This window comes from Manacus candei, unplaced genomic scaffold, assembly GCF_025592945.1.
Source record: "Manacus candei isolate 608988 ecotype Guabito, Panama unplaced genomic scaffold, ASM2559294v1 h1tg000046l, whole genome shotgun sequence".
In the NCBI taxonomy this organism is placed as follows: Eukaryota; Metazoa; Chordata; class Aves; order Passeriformes; family Pipridae; genus Manacus; species Manacus candei.
The window spans coordinates 1794478-1811358 of record NW_026138094.1 but is presented as its reverse complement, the minus strand read 5'-3'; the positions used below and the strand labels follow the sequence as shown (position 1 = coordinate 1811358).

Here is a 16881-nt window from a genome sequence, read left to right as displayed (position 1 = left end):
CTGAATGAGGGCCTAGAATTTCATTTACACTTCATATAGTTTAAGAAAGTTTGGAGAAGTGTGACTGTAACAAAAATTGCAGAACACAATTCTCGAAATATTTTCTTCAGATTGAACTCTGAAGAAAATTTTGTAGTCCATGACTTTTTGTGCTGGACATTGTATCTGTGAGTAGATTTGTTCCTTCAATGCAAATGTGTGGAACAGGAAAAAAGCCTGAATCATAAGGATCCCTTTACAAAGGAAAGATATATGAAATCACCAAATCATACAAAAAAGATTGGTATTTGGCCTTTACACCACTTAACTATTTGAAGATGAGAAATATACCTTTATTAAATTAAAAAACCTGCAATTTAATGCTGAAATCAAGTAATAATGGCATTACACATTAACAATAGTATTTTCTTCTAAGGGAATTTTCCACTAGCAAAATGCCTCATGAAATCTTCGCCATCAGAGCAAATGATTCCCCTGCTATAAGGAAATGGGACATCAAGAATTAAAAACATGAACTACAAATAAACACCTACTTTTTTTTTTTCTAGTCAGGGACACAGTTATATTTCCAACAGCACAAATAATGCCACATGTGAATATTATTTACTAATTTCCCATTTCTTTGTGCTACTAAGAACTGGTACCAACACTTCCAACCTGAAGAGACTTTACATACATCACTATCTTACAGAAAAAGACATTTCCAAACCCACAAAAATTCCCAAACCACAACACTGCTTAAAAAAACACCTCAAAAAACCAAAACTGTATCTAAGACTTTTTTATAATATTGTTTTGTTGTTGTTTTTTTTTTTAAACAGAAAATATATATGGATACAAATATATAGGAAATCAAAATATATTCTTAGGTACTGGACATGAAGCGTTTTTTTTCCCCCAATTCATATGTTTAGGTTCTTGAGGATATTTTAAGACTTGTGGTTTTAATATACTTTATATTATTATTATATTTTAAAAATAATTTAAAAATACTTTTAATATGCTTATATAATTTTTTAATATACATTTTATTTGTGTCTTTTTATTTTTCAGAGTTATATACATTTGCTAAACTTCTTATAGCCTCCTGCAACTACTTTCAGTCTAATCCCCTTTCAGAAATATTATTTTACCTAGGAAACTTAATATGCATACATGGACATTTTTGTTTGCTTGCTTGACTGCCAAACTGAAAGAGTTTTCAGTATAGCCATTACTGGATGACAAAAAAATTCAGGCACTTTTTTCTCCTCCAGAGGAGAATGATTTGGAGACAAATGGTGATATTCATGTAGCAAATGGAATGTGGATGCTCTCAGATCCTTGAACTTTGGTCTCCTATTAGGAACACAGCTCATTATTCAGCAGCCCCAGAAAGAGTATTCTGGAGTGCACCTCGGCCTCTCCTGCTCGGGATATTCCATCTCCTGTGTCAGCACTAACCAGGCCAGCTGTGCTGGGAGATAAAGAGAAGTGTTCTCCTGACAAAGACAACAGCTGGAGTCTGGCTGTGCTCTCATGGCAGCTTCACTCCTTCTGCACAAAGGAACAACTTCAACGGGAAAGAACGGAGGAAAAACTACTTCAGAACACCCTGCCTGGCTGCAGCCAGAGCTCTCACCTGATACTGGGAGACCAAGCTCAAGGAATTTGAAACCACTGGAAAAGTTCTTTACTCTGCATTTAGGAAAATGAAGTTTGCCCCCCATTTACATGTGTCACACTCATGTATTTAACTGGGGTTTTTTTGCTAAAGTATGACCTGCCTATTTGACTGAAGAGAGTTTCAGTGCACTGTTCAAGCTCTAAAAAGAGTTTAAAAACACCAGAGGCATATTGGGATATGTAAGATCTTCAGCAACAAAATGTCAGAAGACAAATTATTGCTGTAATCTGTAGAACATCCATAGGAAATACCTTAAGCAAGGTCTGTCTATGGCTTTCACGCTTCCTTTCTTCCTCTTTCCTTGCTGCAACAGAGGCCATACGTCTTTCTTCTTCCTGGAAGTCAAAACAAAAAAACAAATTCCTAAAAGCAGGAACTAATCAGGTTCTGAAAAGTATCACTGATAAATCATTGATATGGTTTTGTGTTGGTATTTGAAACGTAAATTTTCACTTCGATACCGTTTTAGAATTTTTATCATTTTAATGTTTCTAAGTATTAGTAAACCAATAAAATTATTAACTATAAAGGTATACAGAATAAATAGATAACTACTCCAAGTTAAAAGTAATATTTGTAAAGGTCTTTGAAAAAGTAGAAAGCAAATGGTGAGTATGACAGTGAAAAAGAACATTTTTAAATATAACAGTGCAATGCATCTTGGTATCTTTGTAGTAGATTTTGCAATCAGTAGGACTTTTTTTGCAAGAAAAGGCATGCAGCAAAAAAACTGGGTTCTATTTATGCTTAATCATAATCCAAGACTAATTTGCATCATTATAAACTATTTCCAGGGGTTGCCTTCTCTCAATCATCAAGGTAACTTGAGAAGAAAAGGAACAAATAATTAGCATTATTTCTCAATATTATTACCTAATCAAGTAGAAGTCTCAAGAAGAAAGCCATTGATTCCTAAACAATGGAAGTTGCTTAATTTTCCTGGTACAGCAATTTGATACTGCAATACCCCCATATTAGGTTGGATGCCTGTTGTTTACAGAAGTTTAAACATTCTCACAGCACAGTATTTTTAGAACATATAATTTCCAAGTAACAAAAGAAATGTTCACTATGAAGTAAAAAGTGTAGATTCCTTCCAACACAAATATTTGGGAAGCATACTTTAACTTATTTTGATTTACTTCACATGCCATTTGGGCATTTCTATTAAAGTGTCTTCCCAGAACATATGAAAAGTGTTTTCATTTCCCTCAAAATAGAAAGCTCCTGTCCTAACCTTTGCATTTTCTGGAAAAGTTATGTGTTAACAAAATTAACAAACAAAAAATGAACTGAAAGCATCATCAACCACGAAGACAAATTGATATGTCAAAATTTCTACATAAATAAAACATGCTATGTTTAGAGGATTGTAAGAACCCCTAAGCACAGGGGTGAGTGCTTACTGGAAGGGGAAACAAAACAGGAACCTCACACTTAGCATAAAACAATTTCCAAGCACAAGAAGTTTGGCTCATGTGACAGACCTACCCTGATCTGTGTACAGTCCCCCTGAAACCCACTGACATACCACAGATTTCAGCATCACTCTGAAAAGTGGTTAAACAACAGATTTCCAAATCATTCCCCCATGACTTTTTATCCTAGTATCATGTATTAAACAAGGAGTACCTCAATGCAGATTAAGGCATGAGGCTTTGGCCAGAGCAAGCTTCTCTAACCCAAATGTATGCAAGAATTTCCCAGGAACACTAATTGTAAAGCCTAATTTTTATTTTTTTTTTTAATGTAACTTTTTTTTTTTCTTATTCTGAAAGCAACTTGTAGCCCTCTTAATGGTGAAGTTCTGTTGGCAGCCTCCTTGGCTACTGGGATTTTCAGTTATTCCTGAACAGGGTATTTCCAAGCAGGTAGTGTCACAGAATTACAGATTAATCCAGGTTAGAAGGATCAACTGGTCACTAGCACACATTAAAGGAGGATCACCAGTAACTAAATAATAAAATGAAAGCACACAGTGGTACAAAACGCCTTCTAGATGGCAATGTAACAAAATACCACATAATGAAACTCAACACCTGAATGGGAAGGTTCAGGGGCAAGCTGTGAAAATCGTGACACAAACCCCATGCAGGTAACATGGCACATATATTAATAATTATTATCATTGCATAATAAAACACAACATTATATATAATAATATATCATATATATTGCATATAATATGAATAATCGGTAATAATGCAAAATACTCTGTTCCTCAAGAATTCAAAACTTCAAGAACTGCAAACATTGTTCTCATGATAGCTGTTCATTCCAATTATGTATTCCAGTGTAGAGTTTGCTACAAAGTCTTAAAATAAAGGATAGACACTACCAAACTACATTAGTGATATCTTTCTCTAGAAAGACAGATTTGTATCAGGAATTTTTAATTTTTTAATTAAATCTCTCAATTTGACCTGGCATTTATTTATCTCCCTTTTTCCTTGTTTCCCCTCACTACTCTGCTGTTACGCTCCATGGCTGTTCTGTCTCTAAACCAAGCCTTGCTGGACAAGGCGGGGATGCCTTTCCAGGGGGTTATTCCCGAGCTCACAGAATTCCACGAGCCGACAGTGCCCTCTGCCGCTACCGGGGCGCTACCGCAACACCCCGATCCCTGCCGCTCTTCCAGGAGGGAACATCCACAACATTTGGGGAGAATCCTAAAGGGACCGCAGTGGAACGCACCTATTCGTCCTCACTGCTGCTTTGATACTCTGCAAACAAGTTCTTTTTCAACAAATGACACAAGTGACAGGAGGAGAAGGTGCTGGGTCAGCACACAGGCAATGCAGCATTTGATCACCACAGGACACCTACCTTGTAATTATTCACACAATTGTACTGTAGATTAGAAACAGCTACAGTCTACTTGATATAAACTATTTTAGGTAATCAAAACCACACGGAGAATGTGAAGAATGGCCTGGAACATAATTTGCACTTTCAAGGCAGGGAGAGACCCAATGCAGTACATTTAAAATACCCAACATTCAGCTCACACTTGCAGAAGGCAAATTGCTCTTTGTTTTGTACACCACAGAGGCTGATTTTAAACAGGAATGAAGTAAGAATAGTTCCAGTAGAAATACAGCCATGGAAAATTATTGGTAAAACATATTGTCAAATATCACTTAAAGAATGATTCGACAATGAGCTACATCTTCTGTTTTTACTTTCAGCATTAATTTGGTATATTTTCACAAGACCTGATTAAAGAGAAAGAATTATGATCCAGAATAATGATTGTAGAAGTTCCTGAAGTATCTTATTTTCCAGTGGAAAGAAAGAAAAGGGAACCTTCCCTAAAAAACCCAGAACACTTTATGGTGGTGATGGAATACAGTTACGAATTCTACTCTGGATAAAGCAGTAGAACCTACTCCCTGATCAGCAATGAAATGTCTAAGCAAATAATCAAAACCAAACACAGCTCTCTTACTTTAGACATCCAAAACCTATAAAACCTCAATGAAAAGAAGCAAAACTTTACTTTTAAAGAGACACAGTTTGTCTTTCAATTTGGCAACCACAGCACATTTTAAAGAAATATGCACTGTGTATCATATTTACACACACATGTAGAAATATATATACACTTATCAAATTCTTTTGAGGAAGTCTATTTGAAGTGATGAATAGCAACTGTTCCTTGTTAAATAACTCCTCAGTAAGGACTATGTACTCATTTCATTCATATTTTGATATTTTATTACATGTCTGCAGACAATATTTGCTTACTCTTACCAAAGAGTGGAGGAAAACAGATTGGTCACAGCTAAACTAAAAGCACCACTGGGTAGGCCCCCTTTTGGAAGAGTTCAAACTGCAAAACACATTGAAAAAGCTTCAGTGCCCAGAAAAACAACCATTAGAGTGCTTTAACCAAAGTAAATAATTACTGCCCTGACTGTAAGGCACTTCAACCTCACAAGCCCATTCCATGAAAACCTTCATCCAGTCCCATCACCCTGCAACAAAGGTGAGGTGAAGGTGCAGCTGAGAGACACACAAGTGACACTGTGGAATCAGTCCAGCCATGGTAATTCAGCCTCCTCCCCAGTCTCTCAGTCTCTAGGACTGATCTACCACAGCTCAAGAAAGCAAAATATTTCCATGGAAAAAGTGGACATGTTTTTCAGCTGAAAACCATCTTCTTGCATGGACAAGGAACAAGTTTTTATGGGCTCACAGTGGAACTCAGTGTAGGTGTGTAACCTGCACTGATGCCACCACCACTGGGTTCCTGCCTCAGTGGTTTGAGAGCTTCAATCTCACATTCAAAAATGGCTTAGCAATGAGATGTCCCAAGAAAACAGTGGCTTCCTCACGGGTCAGGGTTTAAGAGTTGCCATAATACCACACAATCCCTTGAATAAAGGCAAATCTGCCCTGACTTAAGCAGTATTAGAACAATTACAATGCAGAAATGTTTTATTCCAAGTGCAGTGTATTTGATTCTCATAGCAGCTCTATGTTTCTGAACAGTTCCCTAAGGCAGAGACAGTTAGGACCAGACTTTTGCACCAAGGTTCCCTTTTTCCAGGGAATCCTATGGAAAAGGTCTGGCACCAGAGAGCATGTGCCTTCTTGAAACCCAATGTGAATAAAACTTCCAGATCTCTTGTAAAGTTTTGCAAATATCCTTAAGATTTTATTTTTTCTTGAAATAATTTTCCTGTCCCAGTGAAGTCAGCAGGTAAAAGTTAAAAGCAGAAGTAAAAATTGCATAAAACTCAGTTCTTGAGCAGAAAATAGTCTGAAAAGGTTAACAAAGAATTCCTAGTCAGAAAAAAACCACCACCATTCAACTCTCAGGTTGTTACAAGACAAAGTAACACTTAAGTTCAAAATGATCTGGGCACTTTTCAGGTTAATGAAGAAAAGATCCAAATATAATTAGAGTTTAGGTTCACTAATTGAGTGAGAAAAAGCACATACTCAATGCTGTATTTTCATTCCCCCTCCAAGTAAGACCTACCCTTACAGGTGGTGGCCACAGGATGTTGCATTATGAGGCAGAACAGCTGGATTTGAGATTGTCAGCTCTCAAATTTTATCACACATCTCAGGATACTTGTTATTTTTCCTTAAATCCCAGTGTCTTAAGTCATATAATTATCTGAGTAACACAGTTTTTACTGGAGAAAATATACAGCACCCTCTATATGAGGAAAATGTTAAAAGGCTCAAAACCAGAAGGCAAATAAAGAATGCAAAGCACATTATTTTTACAAGTAAGTTTATGAGCAGCAGAAGTGGTGAAGCCTGGTTTTCTATGGCTTTTTGTCTTTGTGGTTCATTCTCTGATGTTTAACAAGGTGCAAACCCAGATTAAGTTCTTCCCATGGCTGTGCCTTTCTAAAAACTTTTTCCCAATTCAGATCCCATGGAGTCTAAAAAGGAGTTTGAGCTCTTTCTAACAGTTTTTCCCATCACTGAGATTTCTACCACGATCATCCCCTCTTGAGAAGGGCGGAGCAGGGGGGCAAGATGGAGAGAGATTTTCATTATGTGATCAAGTTGCTCAAATAATACTGACAAAATAATGTCTTTAAAAGCAAACTAATTACCAAGTATTGAATTAAGTCAGTATAAATTCACCAAATATAAAAAATCCCAACACACAGAATATCTGTGAGCAAACAAGTATTAAGTATTTTCAACGCTGGGAGCAAAACCTCTCACGTCCCAAGCACTTCATTTTTAAAATTAATGTTTTCCACATACATGTCCTATTTTACATTCTGACTGGCTCTGTTTTATACTAGTGGTGGATTGGTTGCAGGACAACAGGATACATGGCAAAGCAACAGCTGCTGTAATGCAGTACAGCCTTTGTACAAAGCAAATGAGCATTTAAAATAAATTATGTGGTCAAAAAAGATAACACTGCAACACTTGCTTACTGCTGGATAGATTTCTCTTGTAAGGCCATGCTTACACACCACTTTTGAGTAGACACAGAAGAATTAGCAAGGTTATTCCTTTATTAAAAGGGAAAATAGGTGATTTTAAGACCCTTGGTAATTGCCCTTCAGAGTGTAGGAGACTTAGTTGTCTGCAAGTCCTCTCTCCCTTATCAAGGTTATTGGGACTTGAGCAGCAGAAACACAAATGAGTTGGGAGAGCAGGACAGGTAAGAAAAGGAGAAATACAGACACACAAAGTGTGTGATCACCAGGTTTCCTCAGGGAGGCAGATTTAAGAAGCCAATGAAACTCTTAATGAAAGAAGATACCAGTTACACCAATTTTAGGGCAAACAGAGCATTCCTTTGGAAGGAATATGCTGCTCCTTCTCACCTGTACAATAAACCAGTAAAGACTGTTAGGAAAGTTCTAACCAAAAACTTTGCAGACTCCCTCACGTCACGTGGCAACTGAACACACAAGTATTTACTGCTGAAAAGTTTTAGCACTTCAAAATACACATTAAGTTGAAGTAAAAAACCCACACCCTTATGTTATACTGAAGAAAAAAGGTTAAAGTTTTAAATATTGTAATGCCTATGCACCATTCAATTCCATGCTAAATTAAGGGGAAAAAAAGTATTCTCAATATACATATATTCACAGAAAACCCTAAATTTTACTTCTGAGTTTAAGGATCTATTAAGTTTGATGAAAACAGAAATTTCTTACTGTGATTCTCTTCATATCTAGCTGTCGGAGCTGCATCATATGATGGAGAACAGTGTGTTTGTACCATGTCTCCTGAGCTATTGGATTGCCATCAAGGGTGATATCTGACAAAGATGAGGAATCAGCAAGGCACAGAATATCCTCAAAACTGTAACCAAAAAAGTTTAAAGTTTTAATGTCATAGAGTAAGAAGAATTTTGAGATGGAAGGTTTTATTTCTTAAGGATAGAACAAATATTTACTGGTACTGAAAAACCCCCACCCATCAATACTGTGTATGATAAATCCAATTATAAGTATTCTGAAATACCAACAACTGCTGCTGTTAAACTTGTTTATCTCTTCATATATAAATAAAGAGATGCAGAATAAGGAGAACTTGTTAACTATGGAAGCACAGTTTCATCAAACCCCCCTCTAAAATACGATACATATCAACTCATATTCCAAAAAAAATAATACAAGGTGTATTTGCCATCCAAGGCAGCACGAAAAACATGGAAAATACAAGGAGAAAAGCCAACCACAAACACCACAGAATGATCCTTGGTGTTTGCAACATGATTAATACTGGAAGTAAAACAACTACAAAAGTATATTATCTTCAAAACAAATCAGGATATTGTTCTGAGTTCAGTCTACAAACAACACCAACTGGGCTTCTTAGACAACACTGGGCTTTATTACCTGCCAGTACAAAACTGGCCTGTGTAAAATTTAGAAATTTTACATTTAGAAATGTATAGCCTGTGTCATGCTCCTTTCACTGATGATGGAATGTGAAAAGAAAGCAGCTCAGAGGAACAGTATTTTCAAACGACAGAGAACTATTTAACTGGATTTAAAAGAGGCTGCACAGTTGTGGCAATAAATAAGACTCTCCAACACCTTTTAAGAAGTTGATTTCAATGTATGAATGTACAACTGTGCTCCCAGTCTTGTGTACTTTGGCCTCCAAAAGTCAAGTCTGCCTTAAGCCAAGTCAAACCTTAAGTACACCCTGAACTCGGGGATCCAAAATCATCCACAGTGAAGAGGTTCACACTGCAGACTGTCACTGAATAAAGTGGCAATTGCTTTTATCATGCAATTATCAGCAGGCAAGGAGTTTCTGCATGATACCCCCAGTGAACACAGCAAAAAAATGACAGAATAAAGAGGAAGATACTCTGCCTTTGTGCTCAGGGTATGAGAACAACCTAAAAACCAACAGAAAATTAACTATGTCCAGATTGTGCTGAAGGCAGTGAGGGTGCTGAGCACATCTGAAGAATTGGGTGTTCTGTACATGTGGTTAAAGTGACAAGTTTGATTATCATTTTCTGCTTCTTTTTGAGATTCAGTTTCCTCTCCAGAAAACAACTCCTGGAACCACATTTTTGGAAGATTAGGCTGACATGTTACTTAAAATACATACTCAACATGTCCTGAAGATGAAAGATATTCTTCCCAAATAACACAGAATTTAGCAAACTTCTAAACATGTTAGAATAAACCAACCGAATTTCCATTGAACAAGAAGAGATTTTGCCTGACAAACGTGAAAATTTCTGGTCTTCAAAATTATTTAAAAATTTAAATATATTTAAAAGCATTAAATATATTTATTCCAAGTACTTCCCACTAAACATTTAACCAAACTGTACTTCTGCCATTACATATGACTTACAGATTTCCCTTTCCAAAAGGCCTTCTCCTGCAGGAGTCCCACCAAACTATGGCAACCAACTCTCCTTCCTGTCCTTCTTTCCTCTTAGATAAAATGTTTTTGCTACAACGGTAGTTTCAGCAACACAGAAACAAAGTGTGAATTTGGGTTAAATTCTCAAAAAGTGTTTCCTGGAAATCTTTTCAGAATAGATCAGTTTTACAATCTTGTGTTCATGCTCAGAGTCCTGCATCCAATTCTCCCCCTGCCAGAGGGGATGCAAACCCACTTCTCCTGCCTCACATGAGAACGTGGCAATTACTAAACAGCAGAGCATTCTGGAGTGTTGTTAGCTCAACCTCCAGCAGTGACACACACTTACACACAAGACACAGGAACACTTATCCTCTGCTTTTTAAAAGCATGTTCCATAAAGGAGAAAAGCTCTGAAATAGAGAAGGAAGGCAACATACTCACTACAGTCTCATAAAACACCTGAGGGGGAACTGCATGTTCAAAAAACATTCAGTCAAAGAGGAAAACTTGGATTTTTTCATATTTCTAACCACCAAACTACCGATGCAAACAGGTGTTACCACAGCCAACCTTTCATTCCCCTTGCACTGCTTTTGTTCAAGCATTTAACAACCTATTTATAAATTTTCATTCTGCTGAGAAAAAAAGGTATGGTCCTGTTTTTATCAGGCTAAGAACGTTCCTTCTCTTGGGTTTCCAAGTCAGCAACCAAATGAAGAAAAACTATTACATGAGCTTGTATTCATCTCTTCCCCTATGGCCAGACAAGATACTTGCTAAATGAAAAAAGCCAACATAGTGCTGACCTGGGCAGCAACGTAACAGTGACAATCTGTATTTTGTTTTCAAGACTAAAAAATGGTCTTTCCCAGTGTGACATCTGAAAACATGAGCACTAACCCTCTTTCTGAATCCCAGTGGCATATCTTTCCTGAAAAAGTTTCTGCAACCTTTTCCCTGCACCACAAGACAAATTCAGAATGGGATATCTCCCCCTTCTTTATGAGGGGGATATAGTTCTGGATATATATATGTATTACCTTCAGCCATCAGTTATGAACACTTTCAGTCTGTAACTGCTAAGTATTTTTGGGTTGAAGCCAAAACCAGGACTTCTTTGTTTCAGACCAGCATCAACTCCTACAGCATTTGGTTTTCACTTCCATTATCTTGCCAATGCATCCTTTTTGACTTGACTGCTCTGCAGAGAAGCAGCAGGATTCTGAGCCCTCCTCTGAGGCGTGAGGTAAAAAAAAAAATAGTGATTCAACCCATGATGGATTCTCATGCTTTAAATAGTGACAATTTTAAATGGCATTCCCGAGTCTTCTGCTGAAATATTAATTCAATATGTCAGTGTGTGTCAATGTAAGACTTGGGGATTTTTGCTGACACACAAAAACAGGAACGAGGAAAACTTTCCACGGAAGCATTGCCTGAAAAATGCTGTTTTTTAAAAAGGAGCATTAATAAAATATTTTCATGAAACTGTAACAAACATATTCAAGTTTTGGCAATTTTTTTGTTTGTTTCCATTTGCAGGTTTTTTCTAGGCACCTACAGATAAATGAATGAGAGTATTTGTGAACCAATTTGCTTGTCAAAGAAAATTCAGTTATATAGATGTGGCTGTTTCTAGGGAAAATAATTCTTCATTTTACCACATGGCACACATTAAACTCAAAAGCACACAAAATCATTTAAAAGGGGTGTAAGAATGTTCAGATGGAACACAGCAATTCACAAGTATTATGGTTACATAGAACTTCTTCAGTCAGTTCAAACAGTATTAAGCCAAGCATCAAAAACAGACAGTTGAGAAGATCTTGTATATTTAATCATTTTCCTGCTTGAAGACAGATCTACTACATAACTCAAAATCAGGAATTAATGGGGGTTTTAGCCTTCAGAACTGCAATATGTAATAAAAGTTTGCTATTTAAAAAATCCAAGCTAAATGTGTTCAAAAGAAATTTTTATTTTGTTTTAAAATAATGACTAGTAAATAAAGAGTTAAACTTATCCATCCACCTATCTTACCCACATATGTGCACAAAATTTATAGAAGAGCAGAGTCTTTTGTTTAACCTTAAGGGGTTTTTATACCTATTCCAACTGAAAATTAAAACTAAATTATGTATTTGCACACATGTTCTAAATAAATATTTCTAGCTTACATGAAAACTGAGTTGATTTATTAATAGTTCAACTGAAGCCCCGATAAATAAATAACAAAAATTATGATATAGGACCAAGAAGCAAGCTACTGATCACGTGAGCTTTGAGAAATTTATTTCAAAACCTCACAGAAAAAAACACAACATTTTTCCTTCTTTGAACACTGTAAAAATACCAGGAATTTGCATAAAACAATTTTAGAAAGGAGTCAGAAAGAGACACAAAATATACTGAGTATCTAAAAAGAGATGGAAATTGCACTGACTGCAGTGATGCTCCCTGACAGCAAGGGAGGCAGTTACTGCAGTCCCCTCCTTGTTCCTGCCAACCTGAGACCTTTTTTTAGAAAACCAGAAACAAAAGGCAAGTCTCAATTCTGGAAATTATTCAAGAGAAGCAAAATGCTAAACTCCTCTTCATTATGCCAACTGAAAACATAAGATAAAAAGGGCTAGCTAATTAACTAAGGGAAGAGCATATTAAAGATCCCTGCAGTTCACCTTTGAATTTTTTTTAAATGCTTAATAGCCATGAGTATTTAAGATGATGTACTGCATTTGTACTTTAAGAGCCTAAGGAGCACAGACAAGTAGGTTGGAGCTGTCTGCAAAAAACATAATGCAGGTCAGCATAAAATGTTTGAGTAGCTGTTACAATAAAAGCCCACACTAAGTACAACATTTTACAGGGAAAGAAGATAGCACAAGAACAGCACAGCATTTCCAGTAATTAGAACATGAAGCCTCTTTCCCCTACCCCACATTCAATTATTTGATTCTAAACAAAGAAAGCTGCTGGTGATCAAGGGATTAAAAAAAGGACATACCAATCTGAAGATAATGCAGGCACTTTTTTTTTGTTTAAATACTGGCACAAGTATAAAGGAAGACTCGAAAAATGCATTAATATGAAAAGGCACAGAAGACAAACAGTTCTATTTATAACAAAATGCTCTTAGTTACTTGAAACTATAGAAGACCTGCTTTGTGAGTTGAGCTATTCTGCTTCTGCATCTGGTCTGAAAGGGAACCATGAATATACCTTTCAGACTTTATTAATATATGGACAAGCAAAATACAAGCATGAAATAATCTCCCCATTGTAAGCAGAATCTGACTCAGCAGTTTGTGTAACTCCATAAATACAGGGATGGTATTTTAGGCATAATTTGTACCTTGCATAATGTTGCTCTAACAGACATCTAAGTTAACAGTAAAACAAGAGATCCACAAAACCACGTCTGATTTTGACCCCTATAAACAGTATGATCATTTTTAAATTAAAAATACATGTTTCTTGGTACAATACTCATAGTACAACTAACATTTAAATGCAAAGGGTTTAAAGAATTTTCATGTTTAAATTAGAAAATACACAATGGCTTGGTTATGTTATCTGATATATTAGGGGGGAGAAGAAAAGTATCTTTACTCACAGTGTTTGAATTTTAACTGTAATGAAATACAGCTCCAATAGGATATTTCAAATTACTGATAGGAAGCAAACTACTATTTCCCTTACCTAGATATATTGTTGAAGCTGAGGAAGAGACGCTGGAGACAGGGCAAAGTATCCACATCTTTCTAGAAGGAAGAGACAGAGGCACAAATTCAGTAGCTGAAGTAGCTTTTGAACCTCTCTACCTGGTCTGATGAGACACTTTCATTTCTGGATGCCATAACCTCGCTGCAACACTGATTTCTGTTGAAGGTGCAGCTCCATCTCTCCCCAGTGCAGACTGCAAGGGAGTGTTTCAGTGCAGATCCCCACTCTGCAGAACACGCTGCATCACTTGCAAAGCAAATGATGTTAAAGAAAAAGAAGATAGGGCTGCTGCTGCTTTTTGAACAGGCTTTTGGGAAACAAGCCAAGGTGCTGTCTCAGCACTGAAGCTGCAGGATAAACACGCTAAAAAAAAAAAAAAAAAAAGGAAAGAAAAAAAAGAAAAAGGTTTGCTGAAATAAGGTTTCTGAAGTGCAATACAGCAGTGCAAGTAGCACCACCAAACAGCAGTGACTCTTCTGTCAGAGAATGATCTGAAGGACTCTGTCACCTTTACAACCTCTACAATTAACATTTTCAAAAAGGAGCAAGCTTCCAGAATAAGCAACTGTAAATTTAATATATGCCACTAAAGACCTTTGCAGAACACCTCTAAACAGCAAATAGCTCAAATATTAGTAAGATGAAATGTATCAAGTAATATCATTTAACACATCAAGTAACTTCATTTGTGAAATATAAACCCATAACAGACAGATAGCACAGTGTGCAGTGACTCACAAACCATTCAGCCTGCACACCTAACTCCTCTGTTCCAAGCCTGCATCTCCTTACCCTGCTTGAAGCCAGTGGACACAAAGCTCAGAAATGGAAAGGAGCATCAGAGCTCACTGCCTTGATTTTGGCCACACGATCAAATCTAGAGCTCTTCCTCCCTCCATAAGATTTGTGACACATCCACAGAGCATTCCAGAACCAATTCATTCCAACCAAACAGGTGAACAAAGGCAGCTCTAAACAAACCATGGAGCTGCTATTACTGAAACCCCAAATGTGAGCTACCAAGGGCTGCTGAGAGTCCCTGCTGGATACAGTGAGCAGGGCTCACGTGGTCAGGTCTGCAGCTGCAAAACTCCTGGTTAGAGCTGCTCTGAATCCTCCCAGGTCAGACCATGGAAAGCTGGAGTTCACAAGAGAATTACATCTGGACATCCCCTCTGCCCCTGAGGCTACTCAGTGCTGATGCCTGAAGGGGTGGGCACACATGACATCAGTGGACGTACACAAGAAGACAGGCACTATAGGGTCGCACATAATAATTCTTTAGCAGCAATGATTTCAATAATTCTTTAGCAGCAATTTCAATCACTGGAGAAGACAAATTCCCATAACTAAAAGGATATGTTACTGCCCTGTAAAATATGTTGGAAGTCTCACAGGTGTGACAGCAAACACTAGGCAGGATTATTAAAAAAAAAAAGCCTCCAGCTACTTCAGTTTTTATACAAAGTCTTATAGGGCAGTAGACATAGAAGGCAGGAGCTCTTTTGTGAAAAGATGGTGAACACCTTGAGTAGTCCTCCTTCAAGTCTAAGATCAAGCTGCAGGTGAAAAAATTCAAAATTCTAAACTTTTAATACCTCAAAGCAAACAAGCAGATCAGTCTTTCAAAGAAACAGTGTCCCTAATTCACAACAAGGAAATAAATAGTTATTTCATAGCTCATGGTATGTACAGATTCGTGCTTTTAATGCCATACAAGCTATAAATAAATACTGTTTTATTTTAAAAGGCTCTTGTTCAAAGAATATACTTGCCATACCTGAACTACAGCTCAAATTGCAGAGTGAAAAACTTTATTTTTAGAACATGAAGCCTAACAATGCTGGGCTGAAACTTGAACTGGGAAATTCTGCTTTTATGATCAATACCTCTTTTCTCTGCATTTGCCTCAGAAACATTCTTAAGATCATGAAATTTAAGATGATCTGACTGCTTAGCTAAACTACAGAAATTGGGACTGTTTCTAGAAAACAAAACTGTGTGGAAGAAAAGTATCTAAATTTGTATGCAGACCACAAATCTGCTCCAGAAACTCTTTACCCCCCTGCTAGAGAAACATCATGAGCTTTCAAAATTTGAAGCACTACCAAGTCATCATAGAATCATAGCAAAGTTTGGGTTGGAAGGGATCTTTAAAGGCCACCTAAGTCCAGCCTCCCTGATCACATTTAAAGACAATAACACCAAAAATTAATTTCTCTTTTTTTCACCTTTATGTTGTGAACTGAAATATTGCAGGAGAAAAACATGAAACAACACAAGGAAAACACAAGATTTCACAAATCTGAAATGTTGATGTGGTTTAAACAAGTTATAGTGCATTTTGTCAAAATCAAAGAAAAGGGGTAAAAAGGAAAAATGAAAGAGTTTTGCTCCTTACTATAGCAGAGACTTGATTATGACGAAGGTTGAGCTCTGTGAGGGAATCCAGTCCATTCAGATTTTCTACAATGGTCAGTAGGTTTCTGGCAAGGTTTAACACCCTCAGTTCACTCAAATGACCAATGTTCTCTATTTTAGTAATCTGTGAAAGAGTATGATAAAGATGCTCACTGTGGTTTAAATGGATATAAAATAGATACACATTGCACATACTTTTTGTAAAAAAAGTAAACATGAACAATTGAGTTAATGCAATAGCGTGCTTGTGGATTTTTATAAACCATGACACTCATATCCAACAGCTGAAAACAAGTTACAGTCTGCCAGAAACTCAGAATGAATATTCACCAATACCCTTCTGGCCACGCTGCAGTAAACCTCAGTCAACATTTCCTTCCTGCCATCAGAAATCAGGTTACTTCAGCTGTGCTGCTCTGCAGCAGCAATCTCAAAGACACCATAAAACCAAGACAACGCTGATGATACCAAGGTATGCTGAAATGAGGAAATTTTGTGCATGGTTCACCCTTAATTTGTCTGCAAAGACACTCAAACAAACCTCCTGGTGCCTATGCTGCAAGAATAAGCAGCATCTTACCTTCCTACCATCACAGAACTCTGCACCAATTTCCCTTCATGACTCTAAGTCAGCAGCAGCACTCACAGCTCTATCTACAGGGGCTCCACAGACAGATTTTGCAGCAGGTCATGAGGACAGGAACCTGCTGTGAGGCAGGGGCCAGTAGCACCCACAG

The 16881-nt window shown here is 37.1% G+C and overlaps 1 protein-coding gene across 2 annotated transcripts in view; it reads right to left on the bottom strand.

The window, feature by feature from the left end:
* Positions 1–16881, bottom strand: part of LRRC49 (leucine rich repeat containing 49) — a 41472-nt gene that overhangs the window by 11593 nt on the left and 12998 nt on the right. For both annotated transcript variants that reach the window (XM_051796429.1, XM_051796428.1), the window contains exons 7-10: positions 16125–16268; positions 13700–13761; positions 8317–8464; positions 1918–2001 (exon numbers count right to left, since the gene is read on the bottom strand). In XM_051796429.1, coding sequence (XP_051652389.1) covers positions 1918–2001; positions 8317–8464; positions 13700–13761; positions 16125–16268 — 438 coding nt within the window. The remainder of the gene's footprint in view (positions 1–1917; positions 2002–8316; positions 8465–13699; positions 13762–16124; positions 16269–16881) is intronic.